This window comes from Pollicipes pollicipes, unplaced genomic scaffold (genome assembly GCF_011947565.3).
Source record: "Pollicipes pollicipes isolate AB1234 unplaced genomic scaffold, Ppol_2.1 Scaffold_7261;HRSCAF=8764_pilon_pilon_pilon, whole genome shotgun sequence".
Taxonomy (NCBI): Eukaryota; Metazoa; Arthropoda; class Thecostraca; order Pollicipedomorpha; family Pollicipedidae; genus Pollicipes; species Pollicipes pollicipes.
This window is the reverse complement of record NW_023597054.1, coordinates 32,007,039-32,022,504: the sequence shown is the minus strand read 5'-3', so window position 1 is coordinate 32,022,504 and position 15,466 is coordinate 32,007,039. Positions and strand designations below refer to the sequence as shown.

General features: G+C 52.1%; 2 protein-coding genes across 2 annotated transcripts in view; one reads left to right on the top strand and one right to left on the bottom strand.

Annotated features, from left to right (window-relative positions):
- The window catches only part of LOC119111308 (sorting nexin-33-like), a 13,544-nt gene extending 12,959 nt beyond the window's left edge, over positions 1–585 (bottom strand). The window contains 1 exon segment of the mRNA XM_037235122.1: positions 576–585. Coding sequence (XP_037091017.1) covers positions 576–585 — 10 coding nt within the window.
- Positions 586–6,293: 5,708 nt separating this feature from the next.
- Positions 6,294–15,466, top strand: LOC119112283 (sulfide:quinone oxidoreductase, mitochondrial; the record flags this gene model as incomplete). Its single annotated transcript, XM_037236397.1, is given in 6 exon segments — positions 6,294–6,427; positions 6,778–6,883; positions 9,670–9,789; positions 10,585–10,689; positions 13,077–13,271; positions 15,313–15,466. Coding segments are annotated over 6 exon segments (772 nt in total), but the record flags the coding sequence as incomplete, so codon positions are not given.

Genomic DNA, 15,466 nt, shown 5'->3' with positions numbered 1-15,466 from the left:
TTAAACAAAGCTCACTGGCCTCGCCCGCAAAAGCTAAGGCTGGTGAGCACTGTTGTATGCTTTTTCTACAGCAAGCGACATGCCTGTCGGGACGAGTGGGATGGGAAAGCGGTGCAGCATAGCTGTTGGCACGCGGAATCCTGTGCTAGTAAAGACCCATCGGTGGATGGGACCAGTGACATGTCAAATCAGGCCACAATGGCCAAGTGTAGGGGGTCTAATTAGAGCCCGTTGCCTCAAGAACTGACTAATCAGGCGCGACGACACAAACGAAACTGGAAATTGCACATGAAACTGTACCGCACGGTGGTCAAAGGTAGCGCAACAATGACAACATTTCAGATGTTCAAGGTTTGTTGGGACTGAAAGCCTGCCGTTTTGGACCTCATTCTCAGCTTTTTGTAGAAGAAATAGAATAAGAGTACTTTTGTCGAACTTCTGTTTTAAGGTTATCTGTGATATGCTGAACCAGATGACCAGAATTAACACAATTCCCCCAATTGTTATTTTTTGATGATGCACACTCGACCCAGCTTAGCAGTCAATGTTGACCTGATTAAATTTCGTAGAGTCACGTCGACACATGGCATGATAACATGGGACGAATCATTATGAAACATGCGCTAAAAAATGACGCCAACATTGACGACTCGACAATGACAATCTATCCAACATCCTCAAACTATCACGTGATGTACCGAAATAACTTAAACGCAGCTGCGGAAATCGAAGGCATCGTCCGTTTATGCACCGGAAGTTATTCCGGATTTAATTCAGGTTGCTCCCCTCATCTGTTAAGAACTTATAAACAATCATACCGCAGTTCGTACCAGTTTCATACAAAATCACTTGCCTGTGATTTCCATGGTTTGTACGTAGTCCGGTAAGCTTTTGACTTCGATGTACTCAGCACTTCCATTTTGTTCTTCATTGTTTGACATGTTTGAACCGCAGAACCTGAAACAAAAGCGCTTTTGCCGTTTATACTGCAGTACATCCTATGAGATAACCCTATTTAGTGTAGCAGATTCCGCTGAATTGTACGACTTGCATACTGGTGTTACGATTTGGAACATGTACCACTCACGTATGTCTTCATAGGATTTTATGACCATATATATACTTCTTGTGACTAACTGTAACGTAGGGTTTTCAACCGGCTCTTAACGCCAAACAAGCTGTGGGAGGGGTGTATGGGAAATTGGCGTTTGATGGTCATAATATATATATATATATATATATATATATATATATATATATGTGTGTGTGTGTGTGTGTGTGTGTGTGTTTGTGTGTGTGTGTGTGTGTATGTGTGTGCCTGGTTCCGACTACATGTAACGCACTCTGCTCATTACCTTCTCCGAGACCAGTCAATGCAAACCACAGACTATTTCAAATGAAGCAGGTTGGTTCGAGACACTGAATCCTCATAATGTTCATGTGCATTGTAGTTTCGAGTAGTGTTGTAGGGGCGTCGTATCGCAAAAAGAGCAAAAAAAAGAAACGGAAAAAGAATGGCACCTTATCATACACATAAACACACACACACACACACACACACACACACACACACACACACACACACACACCCACACACCCACACACACACACACACACACCACACACACACACACACACACACACACACACACACAGACACACACACCACAAACATATACATATATATATATATATATATATATATATATATATATATAACTGAAGCATATACATCATGCATTGAATGGTAGGACTTAGATCCTTCCCTCCGCACTTTAAAGGGGACGTGTTTTAAAAGCAAACAGGCTTACCTTCTGCAGGTACTTTAATTATCTCCGTTTGCTGCAGCAATACTGTAATCTCGTTGAGAGCCGAACACCAACTGGCTGGATGCCCTGGTCCCTGCGTCTGAAACTCATAAAAATGTCCCGCCTCCCCGTTGTAGAGGCGTCACCAGGCTGCGGTGGGTGAGGCAGAGGTAAACTTTCTCAATATCGTTGAATACCAAGCACGTGAAGTGCTCATAAGTAATACACTATGAGAGCGAGAAGCTATCCGCAGTCACCACACCCGCGTTCCACTGGCCTGAGCCCAGCCTCTGCCTGGCGGCGCCTCCCCGCGCCTCGGGGCCCGACGGAACCGCCCCTGCTCCGGCCGGGCCGCCGCTCGGCTGCCCGACGGCTCTAGATGCGTATCGTCTTATTTGTACAGCATTGTCTGCAAACAGGATTAACGTGACGACAGAAAGTCGACGGTCGGCGTCGTCGGCCAGACCCACCGGCTGTAATCAGCTGCTGCGTCGAGAGGTGAACAATGTCCCCGCTAATACCTTAATGCGAACGCGGATCAACGGGTTGAGATAGAATCTCGGTCCTGCTGGCCGGTCGGCCCTTTACTGGAGCAGACGCCGCGGTCTCTCGCCCCGTTGCGTCTGAATCGATTAGGCTCTTATCGCATGTTTCAAATCGTCCCAACTCATGAGGGTGTTAAAATATTAATGCCTTTCATGAAAGGCCTAATTCGTCCTGACGTGCGACGGGTTAATGAATGCAGTTTTTGTAGTTATGAACACAGCGGCGGGCACCATGCGGCGCTGCTCTCAGACCTCCACTCACGGCAATCTCGTGCTCTGCTCACCAAGACTCGACGTCGGCGTTGTATGTGTCGTGTCCACACCGCCACCTGGCCCCCCTGGGCCGTTTGAGCACGCACTGAGGGGCGTTACACTTATCTACGAAATAACCTCCACAACAAGCACCTCCAAACATGGTATGACAATTTTCAACAGCGCAGAGGCTGTATATCAGAATCAATCAAATGCTGGTTTCAGTAAATAAAGCTGCACGCGTTCTGCTGGGCTGCATGCATCATCACTGCAAATCATTATGTTCCCGAAAAACTATCAATAAAAGGATTAGGTCAACCAAGACGCTGTTTCTTGTCTCAACAAACACTGCGTCGTGGTATCTTCTGCTTCGCGCCTGGTTCGCGCACCACCTGAGAACATACATCTGACACAGAGAACGGTCCTTCAGCTCATCAGTCATTTCAATGCTTGCTTCTACAGATCTTTGGCCTTATCACGAGCCGTGCAGGTCCCGTCTGACGCATCACGCGTCAGACGTCAGCCATACATTTAAACGATTCTAATCTAGCGCGCATCACGCATTAACACGCGTTCGGATGGGGAATCAAACTGACTTCACCTCCGAAGGATTTTCCGGAATGGTGTCCGAACGGTGCGGTGTAGCCGCGCCAAATTTCGCATAGCTGTAGACAATTAAATTAGCGGATCGTTGTGAAATCGCAAATTTAGATGTTCCTTGCAAGGTTGCGCTGTCGAACGGCAGGTCAAAGTGGATTCAGCGAAGTCAATTTCTAGAGAATCGTTTATTCTGATGCAACAACTGAGTGTTACACGAAGCCATACATCTCTGAGATACTTTGTTAGGCAACACAACAATTGAATAAACAAATTCCATTGACCTAGGGTCAGGTTTGATGGTCAAACCAAGGTCAAAACCAACCTACTGTATTACTGTAACGGCTTGCTGTATGGGGGGGGGGGGGGGTGGGGGGGGGGGTTCTGGTGCTCATTTTACAATTGATTGATAACAAGAATGACATCATGTTTTAGGAGCATACTGCCTAGCGTAACCTTGGTCGTTCATTCAAATGGAAGTCTCAAAACAAGCCTTGTATGATTTTCGTCATTATGACCTTTAAAAGGTTAAATAAGGTCACTGGCCTTCAATGAGCATGTGACCTTTCCTTTAGCACAGATGTCTGGTTTCTGGGGGCACTTTGGAGACCAATCTGGAATTTGGCCTTGCTTGACCCTATTTAACCCGAAGGTCATACTCTAGGAACCTTAAACTATAGCCTAAGTGATTTTCGTGCAGTACAATTTAGCGTCTCTAGCTCTCTTAGTTCCTGGAATCTCACGGTCAACTTGACCTTCCAACCGAATGATATCCAAGCTTATCCAACCGGCCACCCGAGCGCGTGTTAAGGCACTAAGTATATCCACATAGTTCACTATGGTGATCCCTGTACGTTGAGGTCTGGTCGCCGACTTCTTATAAGAATGGATTTACTTACTTTTCTGTCTGGATGGTCCTGCGCTTTGTAGATGACATTGAGCTCTAAAAGGGGTTTAGACACCGACTTCCCTAGATTTCAGCCTCAATGTGACTTATCAAGAAACTTTCGCCGAAAGGGTTATTATCTGTTATGTTCTTGGTGTCTTCCAGATGCTCACTGTATTTCGCTATTTCAAAACAAACCCTGATATCGAATGGGATCCGCAGGAAATTTGAAATTTATTTCTAACATTCGTTTCGATGAAGGTATATAGCCGAGATATCAATGCATCTTTCCCTCCCTTCTCCTGGTAATTTTACGAGGAATAGGACTGGCAGTGCTGTCCTATCCCTAAGCATGATGATCCTTAGAAATGTATTCAAAAACACACGTATGCAGATTTCCGGATGCTTCAACCCTTTTGGACGGCATTTTGGAGCGGGTTCGGGTTTTCACACTCATGGCCGCACCTACCTTTGCCCTCCCCCACCCCGAAAAGGGCCAGTGTCGGATCCGGGATTTGTTCGAGGAGACCATACCGGCCAAGAGAGGAAGAGGCCCCTGAGATTTCGGTGTACCCTCCGGAACCCAGAATGGTTATTCTAGCATAATAATGTATAATTCATAGCACATAAGAAACTGAGCGCTACTGTTTTCGAGGCCCAGGGGGGGGGGGGGGGCATAACCTCGTCACCCCTAATCTGGCTGCGTCACTTCTTCAGTTCTCGATGAGCCCGGGGGCGCTGGAACTGTGTTCAAGTTGGAGGGGGGGGGGGGGAACTGCCAAATGCCAACATGGCCCCTAAGATCAGATAGTGGGCCCCCACAAGTCCAAATGGGCTATTTATAGTCAGTAATGGGCGCTCTAACGGGTCAACACGGGCATATACGAGTCAAAATGGCCCTGTGCAGAATACGTTAGGCGCTCGACAGCCGACGATGGGCTCTCTACAAGTTAGAAGGGGCTCAATACAGGTCAGAATGAAATCTCTACGAATCAGAGTGGGCCTCGTTAGGTCAGAATAGGCTCTTTGCAGGCCATAATGACCCTCTACAGTCGGTAATAGGCATTCCGCAAGCCAGAATCGGCAATCCACGTTCAGGTCAGAATGGGGCCTCAACATACCGGAATGATGGAAGCTTTAGTCGATATCGGGCCCTCTACGAGCCTGAATGGGCCCCTCTCCAGGTTAGAATGAGCCAGGTACAGGCCAGAATGAGCCCTCGAAGTTAATAATGAACCCTCCACAGCTCATAACATCCTCTACAGGGCATAATGGTCGCTCCACAGGTCAGAATGAAAGAAGGCTAGGTAGGTCATTAAGGCTAGAAGGCTGGAGGCAAGGAATAAAGGAATGGTAGAGGGCTAGATAGGTCATTTAAGTCAGAATGGGCTCTCAACAGGCCAGAATGGGCCCTTCGGTCAATAACGGCCGCCTGCAGATCAGAATCGGTTCTCTACATTCTCAGAAATACATTCTTTTGGTCAGAATGGATTTTAAATAGCGCAGAATGAGCCCTGGACAGGTCAGAATGAACTTTTGCCGGATTACATAATTCCTTTGAAATTCAGAATGAGCCCTCAGCATATCAGAATGGGCCCTTCACAGGCTTCCAAGTTGGGGAGGCGAGCTGCCCCACTTCCCACCCTTCCCCCCTTCCGGGTCCCGCGTCCCTGGGTGAGCCCCTTGAATTTATGTTGCCCAGGATGCATAAAGGCCGGCAAGAGGCAATGCTGGTGAAGGGTCCTCTACAACCGGCAGGAGCCATATAAAGCCGCCAAATGCCCTCTACAGATCGTCAGCCCTGCAGCCCTGAATGCTGTAGAGGGCCCTTACAGATCGGTAGGGCCATCTAAATGCCGATAGGGGCTCCTGCAGGTCGGCAGACCGTATACAAATACCGGCCGAGGCCCGCAGCAGATTGGCAGGGTCCCCTAAAGATCAAAGGCCAGAGGGGCCCAATGGCCTCCAGGGAGGGGAGGGATGGTCCCTTCGGTCCCGCTTGATTACGTCATGTATGGCAGCGCCGCACAGGCCGGGCGCCAGGTCCGACAGCCCTGCATCCGCCAGCTGACGGCGGGCCGGCCACTCACCCCCGACGACAGGCCCCCCCCCCCTCAGATGGCAGCCGAACGCCGCGTGACGCGGGCCCCAAGGTCAGGCCCCGCCGGCGGCCGCGGCCGTCGCTTCCCGCAATCAGACCGGACGGGGATCTGGCGCCGCGGAGCCAGGTCGCAGAGCTGGTGGGCCATGGCGCTGCCTCTGAGAACGTCGCTGACGCTGTGTTTGGCGCCGCGGAGTCGGGCGTTCAGCGTGTCCGCCGCACAGCAGGCAAACAGCGCGTGAGTATGCGGCCGTCCCCAGCCGCTGATGAGTAGCGTGGAGGGTCAGCACGGTGCGACAAGACTGCCGCGCGTGCTGACGAGCGCGAGGCATGTGAGCGCTCGTTCACGGTCAATTGCACGCGCGGCCAATTGTACTACGCATCGAAATGGGGAGCCATCTAGTCCGGGAGTTGGCTTACGTGCACCTGTTACGCTATTTACCCACGTCGCGCATAACCACTAGTGTGAACCACGGTGCGAACGCTTCTGGACCACTGTGAACCACAGCGTTTCCCCTTTGGTGGACTCCTGGCGCGAGACGCCCGTGTCCCCGCTCCCCTCCCACACGCTGCACGCCGTGCCTCCAGATACAAGCTGGTGGTGGTCGGCGGCGGTTCGGGAGGATGCAGCGTGGCCGCCAAGTTCGCCAAGAAGCTGGGCAAGGGGAAGCTGGCGGTCATCGAGCCGGCCCAGGTGAGCGCCGGTCAAGCCCCGGGACAGGGGGCTGCCGGCTGAGCTCCGGCCCAGGTGAGCCCCGTCTAGGCCCCGGGATACGTGAGCGCCGGCCGAGCCCTGGGACAGGTGAGTGCCGGCCGAGCCCCGGGACATGGGACTGTCGGCGCTATCGAAGCTACTTTCTGTCGGCAGGGCACCTCCAGCGGAGAGTGTGACGCTCTGGAGCACGAACGCCTGTGCACTTCGGAAGGGGAGACATTGACGCAGGTGGAAGATGGCGCCTTCCGTTGTGCGAGATATTTTGCGATAGGTGGTTTTGTCACAGGTGCAAATCCGAATGGCCAGGAAAATCTACATATTCTGATGACAAAGCAAGCACGCTGCTTTGGTTTGTTGCGTCAGACGATTTATGAACCTAGCGTATTTTTAAAATACATTTATGCTCACCGAACCGCATCGATCCATTGCGCTGCTTGCTTTACATATTTTTATCATAACTTCTTCGGTGTGCCGTCGCGGGAAAAATGCATCTGCCGTACATAGTCGGCGCTCTCATTGGTCGGTGCAAGTCTGAAAACGTGGCCGTCATCATTCCGCGAAGCGTTCAGTTCATCGGGGAATGCACCAGCTTTATCCGTGTATTGCGTCAACATGACATTGGACATCCTCAACGTATATTGTGTAAGCCGACAGTGACGTATGACCATTACCAGCATAGGCAAGTAACCACGGTGGTCATGGACCCATGTACCCACTTTTCGTGACGGATAATATTAGCCCTGCGGTGAGAGATCGGAGGATTCGACTGAAAGATGAGGTTTTCCTCCCAAAATGGGAGGACAAAAATGAGAACGTTCGCACGCCCCTAATTCCTACTGATGCAACGCCAGCTCCTTGAACGGCTGGTCTGCGGTCAGCCCGCTGAAAGTCTCTGTGGGACGGAATGTGATCGGTGTGTTGATTACCGAGGTGGGACGGAATGTGATCGGTGTGTTGATTACCGAGGTGGGACGTGCCAAGCGTGCTCGTATCCAGGACAATGCCACTGGTGCTACCAATCACGTCACACATCCTACTCCAGCCCTGATCCCATTGTGCGCCTTGTGGGGGCTATGAACCGACTGTCAGTGTCCGGGCGCGCCCATTGACCCATCTGTCCCCGTGTGGGGCTATGGACTGGCTGTCAGTGTCTGGGCGCGCCCGTTGACCCATCTGTCCCCGTGTGGGGCTATGGACTGGCTGTCAGTGTCTGGGCGCGCCCATTGACCCATCCGTCCCCGTGTGGGGCTATGAACTGACTGTCAGTGTCTGGGCGCGCCCACTGACCCATCCGTCCCCTTGTGGGACTATGAACTGGCTGTCAGTGTCTGGGGCGCCCATTGACCCATCCGTCCCCGTGTGGGGCTATGAACTGGCTGTCAGTGTCTGGGCGCGCCCGGTGGCCTATCTGTGCTGCAATGGCTCGGAGTTCCCCAGTTATTACGCCGCCGACCGGCACGTGCCCGCGAGCCGCTGAAGTCGAGGGCAAACCGCCAGGGCCGGCCGGCTGGGTGGGGGTGGGGAGGGGCCGCACATGAAGCGCGATAGCTGGGCGGCCGCAGATCAGGGGCGCGGCTCAGCCCGTTTCTGGGGATGCGTCGTCATTCCGTGCCGGGTTGCATCAGGACCTGTGCCGCTGTGTGGCAATACCGTCCCTTGAGCCCGGCTCAGGCATGGCTGTGGATGGGGTGGTGCGGGCTCTGACGGCATCATGTTTACGGCGCTCGATTCAGAACAGTGACTGAAGATAGGGCGGTGTTTCAAGTGGTCCGAGATTTTCTGTCGACATGGCCGACGATATCAACGCAAACCGGACTGATATGCCTGGCAGGTGCTTGAATCACGCCAAGGAGAAAGAGTTTCACGATGTCTGTGGGTGTGATCAAACTGGACCTGACCAATTTGTAACTTGTGTGGCGTGTGTGTGTGTGTGTGTGTGTGTGTGTTGTGTGTGTGTGTGTGTGTGTGTGTGTGTGTGTGTGTGGTGTGTGTGTGTGTGTGTGTGTGTGTGTGTGTGTGTGTGTGTGTGTGTGTGTGTGTGTGTGTGTGTGCGTGCGTGCGTGCGTGCGTGCGTGCGTGCGTGCGTGCGTGCGTGCGTGTGCCCCCAAGCTACGCTCGATACTTTTATTCGCTGAACCTTTCAAGAGTAACCTGTGTGGGTGGGCCTCGGCGTGCTGTACCGGCGTGGGGTGGTGGGTGGCCCTCAGCGCGCGTACTGGCGCAGGGTGGTGGGGCGGGCCTCGGCGCGCTGTACCGGCGCGTGAGTGGTGAGTGGCCCTTCGTTCATTTGTTCGGATTGGTTCGGCGGTCTATGGGGCATGTCGTTTGTGCTGCGGAGACTGTACGATTGACCTTGATCTGTAATACTTGTATATACAGTGTCTGTCGTGAGCTGGCAGTTTGCCAACGGCTCGTAGGCATTTACCAGGCTTGGTTGGGCTTGGGTGGTGTCCACGGAAACCCGCGCTGGAATGTTGCTGAGTCACTGCTCTTGGTCTCGCCCTTATACTGCCGGGAACTGCGCGATTACAGCTCATGGAAGCTGAAGCTTCATGAAGATTGCATGAAAGCGGCGATCATGCAGACACGAAAGGCTCGCTTTCGTGTCTGAATTATTGCTGACGCTGCCGAAACATTTTTTGCCGTGCTTTACTCTACCATTCGTTTTGTCACGTCGTTTGCACGTGTGCAGACTGCTCTTATAGTTTGCTTACATGCTGTAGGTCAAATCTCGGGTACCTTCACCGTGTGTTGATCGTTCGCAGACGCACTACTACCAGCCTATGTGGACTCTGGTCGGGGGTGGCATGAAGTCGGCGGAGCAATCCGGCAGACCCATGAAGGACGTGCTGCCCGCGGCAGCCGACTGGATACAGGACCGAGTGGTGGGTGGGCCTCGGCGTGCTGTACCGGCGCGGGAGCGGTGGGTGGGCCTCAGCGCGAGAGTGGCAGGTGTCTCTCGGTGCGCTGTACCGATGCGGGGGGGGGGGGTGCCCCGGCGTGCTGTACCGGCGCGGGGTGGTGGGCGGGCCACGGAGCGCTGTATCGGCGCGGGGTGGTGGGTGGGCCTCGGCGCGAGAGTGGCAGGTGTCTCTCGGTGCGCTGTACCGGCGCGGGGTGGTGGGTGCGCCCCGGCGTGCTGTACCGGCGCGGGGTGGTGGGCGGGCCACGGAGCGCTGTATCGGCGCGGGGTGGTGGGTGGGCCTCGGCGCGTTGTACCGGGGCGGGAGTCAGCGGGGAACTGCTGATACGCGTTGATCCGATTATATGTGAAGCTGAGAATTGCCCTGCTAACTTTGAGTTTACTGACTTTGTCATGCTGCTGCCTTTGACGACGGTTTGATGATTTCGCTCAGAAGCATACACCCGACAGGCATCTTTAGCGCTGGATCTAGAAGATTTTGTCTTGCCTTTGCAAGAGGTTGTAGCTGTGGCAGGGAGAATGCATCCAACGCTCACATGCATGCGTGCCATGTTCGTTATCTACAGGTGTAGCTTCACCAACCACCTGTGCTCGAAGATAACGATGACCGTGATCGAACCCTGCCCACTCGGTGCGTGGTCTTATCTTGAACCAGCGCCCCAATCACCGGCATTTTCCGGGGCTTCCACGTGTCGTTGGACCCGGGTCCAGTGTCGTTTGATGCGAACTCTAACAAGGTGTCACTTTACCCGCCCAGGTCTCGTTTGACCCGAGCTCCAACAAAGTGACCACCAGCTCGGGCGACGAGATCAGTTATGAGTACTTGGTGGTGGCCATGGGCATCCAGATCAACTGGGACGGGGTAAGTGTGATGGGTGCACCGCAGCAAACTGAGACGGGGCGAGTGTAATGGGCGCACTGCAGCAAACTGGGACGGGGCGAGTGTAATGGGCCCACTGCAGCAAACTGGGACGGGTCGAGTGTGATGGGCGCACTGCAGCAAACTGGGACGGGGCGAGTGTGATGGGCGCACTGCAGCAAACTGAGACGGGGCGAGTGTGATGGGCGCACTGCAGCAAACTGGGACGGGTCGAGTGTGATGGGCGCACTGCAGCAAACTGGGTTAAACGCATGCTGTGTCGTAGAATAGCTGGGTGTTTTTTACAGTGGAGGCCACGGAGGACGCAGATCCGCAGTACAGTACCGTGTCATGGAGGACGCAGGTCGTCGGTACAATACGATGCCACAGAGGACGCAGGTCGTCTGTATAATATGCAAGATCGAACGATGCATAGGGTGACCGAAGCCCGGCGCACGTATTGGGGCTTTGGTGTGCTTGCTCCGCTATATGGAGATTGTCATATCGGTCGCAATAGTATTACTTCGACTTATCCCTCAGATTATGTCTGACTGCTCGACACATTGTTGAAGAGAATGGTTTTTTGAGAGCTTAAACTTTTTTGCGCACTGGGAGCGGGAAATTCTGACCCAAAAACTGCTGCCGGTGCCAACAAACGACGAACGTTGAAAAGCTCGCCAGTTTTTGTGCTTGATTTTCGGTCGTAACAGCAAAGACTAGAACGATGATGATTGAAGTGTTACCAGATAGTACGGCCCATTGAGCCTATGTGAAAAGAAACAACTGTAGGACTGTCACTGTGCGCAAAGTCTTCCTAGTACAGAGAAAGGTCGGACAAGAATCATGAGAATAATCCATAAATTTCCATACGGCTAACTAAAAAACTATTCCACATATTTAACACGCTTTCGGATGGGGCGGGGGGGGCACTTTAACCCCCTGGAGGTTATTCCGAACCAATTTTCGAACGGTGCAGCGTAGCCACGCCAATTTTTGGACAGCTGCAGATAATTGAATAGCGGAGCTTTTGGTCAAATGTCTAGCTTACCTTGTTAGAAGTTTGCTGACCTATGACATGCCAAATTCAAGCCATGGTTTTAGGGCAGGCAATTGATAGGGAATCATGAATCTGATGCCACAAAGGGCATTCAACGAAGCTGTACATCTCTAAGATAATTTTGTAGGCAACACAACAATTAACTTAAAAATTTCATTGACCTAGGGTCATGTATGGAGGTCAGACCAAGGTCAGAAAAAATGTGTTTTTTTACCCGTGGGCTTGCTGTAGGGGGCAATTTCTGATGTTCCTTTTAAATCTATTAATGACGGGAACCGCACCATACATATTTCATTGACTTCTTAGAGGTCAGAAAAGGTCACTGACCTAAAATGACCAAGGTCAACATTTTGTGTTTAGGAGCATGCTGCCTAGCGTATTTCTCGACGATTAGTCAACTGCAAAATCAAAGCACTCTTTTGTGATTTTTGATCCTCATGATCTTTTTAAGGTCAAAAAGGTCACTGTCCTTAAGGTAACACCGGTAACCTTTTGCTTAGTACAGGTATCTAGGTTCACGGTGGTTACATGAGAATATCTGGGGGCACTTTAGACACCAATTTTTAATTTGACCTTGCTTGACCTTATTTGAAGTTAATGTGTTGAAGGAATGTGTTAAAGAAACGTGTTTAAGGGAATTTTTCACATCTGAAGATAACGAAGCAACCATCAGATATGATGAATCAAGGTCACATATAGCTATCGGTATACGTTTCAAGTGGAAAAACTGCTCTATACAGCACAGTTCTCTGTTTAGTAAATACGTTCCTCAATGAGTCATGGTTTGGTTGCGTCATTGTATCTTGCACAACATTGATCGAGAGCCAATTGACGGCTGTTTTATCTGGAAATCGCGCTCGCGAACGCCAGATGTGAACGCCTCGATCATTATCCTTTTCTCGGCCTCGATCGCCGCGTGACTTATGGAATGACATTCAAATCCTGCCACTCCGTTTGACATGCGGCGATCAAGGCCGAGGCAAATGTAGTTGTTAAAAATAACGACGATAACGATATAGTAGAAGAAATTATGCTGTCTGGAGCAATATTGTGAACCCTTAAATATATACATCACATAACTGAGCTATTTCATCCTATCTGGTGCTTGCTTCAATTTCTTTAAATGTGGAACATTCCCATTAACTCAGAAACTACTTTGGGACAGGGCCCAATCACTTAGCATTAAAACTAAACAGCTCTAGGGTATCTGAGCAATGTGCGTGTGCACATGAAACCAAAAAACTGTGTTCACCGTGCTTCAAGCCCGTAAAGGTCATTATTCCAACATGTTTCTTTTATGGCAGCGCGCGGTGAACGGAGCACCGTGTTTCAGATCAAAGGGCTGAAGGAGGCGCTGGACACGCCCGGCGTCTGCTCAAATTACTCCCCCAAATACGCTGAGAAGACGTATAAGGAGCTGCAGGCATTTAAAGAGGGGAATGCTATCTTCACTTTCCCCAACACGCCAATCAAGTGTCCCGGAGCACCGCAGAAGATCATGTACATCGCTGATCAGTACTTCAGGAAGGTGAGATTACACTTGCGGGCGTCGTTTCCTCAATAGCAGCCGGACGCTGTGTGCACTTTTCCGACTCTTGATTATTCTTGGGTATTTGGAGAAAGCAGTTTTGTACATGACTGATAATGTTGCCAGCATAGTGTGCCGTTGTCCTTCTGTGATAAAAGTATTCTGGCTTCGAATTCGGTATTATCTTTGTATCATTTAAACCATGGGCAGGTGCTGGCCTGCGCGGACAAAGGCTGCAACGGTTAGGATATCTGCCAAGTTATGCACCGCTTCCTGCTACACTGTTTACAGTGCCCAGTTTCAGGGGCACGTGAATGCGAAGGTCGTGCAGTCGACTAATCGCTGTTTAGAACAGAGTTACTGTCCCAGGAACGTTGGTTAGCAACTGCACATCTAAAACATTTTTCTGGCAAACACGGCTGCCTAGAGTGGGGTATCAATTTTGGCGCTCCATGTGACAGCTGCCGTGCGTATGGCAGCGTATAATAACTTACTCGTCGTGTACGGTTTTGCACACACTCTCTCGCATTTCGGGAAGCAGTGGATGAGGATGGAAGGCTGGAATTTGCAGAGATGTTTTACGGGTCGCGTCAGCTCAACGCTGTGCCCAACTCGCGCTTATGCTGGTAGTCGGCAGGAATGTTAGTAGTGTCGTCGTTTGAAGAGCTGCGTCTTAATGCAGGGTGCAGTGAACTAAAAGGTGGCGTCTTCATAGCGTGGCGGTGGTGGCTTTCACGTTAATATCAAAACTTTGCTTAACGGCTTTATAGCACTTTCAGTTGTGTTATTGTGAGCCCGAAAACGCCAAATCTTCATCATCGGTTATAGGTGTATCTGAGCTTTTCATCACTATAATCATTTTAAGTACTTTCAAAGTCCCTAATCACATTCGACGTCAGAGAGGACTTCTAGCCATGTTTGCCGGGATGCGCCGTACCAGAAATGGAAAGCTGCTACTCCAATAGGTTTTGCAAAGCTGGAAATAGTAAGCGACCAATAGGAACTACCCATGTTGCAAGTGTGAAACACTCAGTCACAGTGAAACAAAATGTTGTCAAACGCAGAGCTCCATTCTGAAATAATTCACCTGCTGACAAACAGGGGTAAGGTTGCCCAAGGCCAACGAACCTTTCTTATCACGTACGCACTGTGTAGCGCCGGACCGGGCCACTTTCTCGCTGTTTTTAGTTGGCATGATATTTGTTACCTCGAATCCGATAGCGCAGTCTAACTGTGATGTTATGCAAGTTCAAGCCAACCAGCCTTGACACCGCCTTGCGTGCTGAATATTGCACCCGCAGCGCGCGCAGCCCTGCTTGCAGGGAAGTAGCGGACTCGCTCTGCGACGCGCTCGGCTCTGTCTCCCTCGGACGGGGAAGTGGCGGATCCGCTCTGCGACACGCTCGGCTCTGTCTCCCTCGGACGGGGAAGTGGCGGATCCGCTCTGCGACACGCTCGGCTCTGTCTCCCTCGGACGGGGAAGTGGCGGATCCGCTCTGCGACACGCTCGGCTCTGTCTCCCTCTGACGAGGAAGTGGCGGATCCGCTCTGCGACACGCTCGGCTCTGTCTCCCTCGGACGGGGAAGTAGCGGATCCGCTCTGCGACACGCTCGGCTCTGTCTCCCTCGGACGGGGAAGTAGCGGATCCGCTCTGCGACACGCTCGGCTCTGTCTCCCTCGGACGGGGAAGTAGCGGATCCGCCCCGCGACACGCTCGGCTCTGTCTCCCTCGGACGGGGAAGTAGCGGATCCGCCCTCGACACGCTCGGCTCTGTCTCCCCCAGACGGGGATGTAGCGGATCCGCCCTCGACACGCTCGGCTCTGTCTCCCCCAGACGGGGATGTAGCGGATCCGCCCTCGACACGCTCGGCTCTGTCTCCCCCAGACGGGGATGTAGCGGATCCGCCCTCGACACGCTCAGCTCTGTCTCCCCCAGACGGGGATGTAGCGGATCCGCCCTCGACACGCTCGGCTCTGTCTCCCTCAGACGGGGAAGCAGCGGATCCGCTGTGCGACACGCTCGGTTCTGTCTCCCTCAGACGGGGAAGCGCGACAAGGCCAACATCATCTACAACACCTCCCTGCCGGTGCTATTCGGCGTGAAGAAGTACGCCGACGCGCTGTGGGAGGTGGTGAAGAAACGTGACATCACGGTCAACACGCGCCGCTGTCTGACGGAGGTGCGGCCCGACA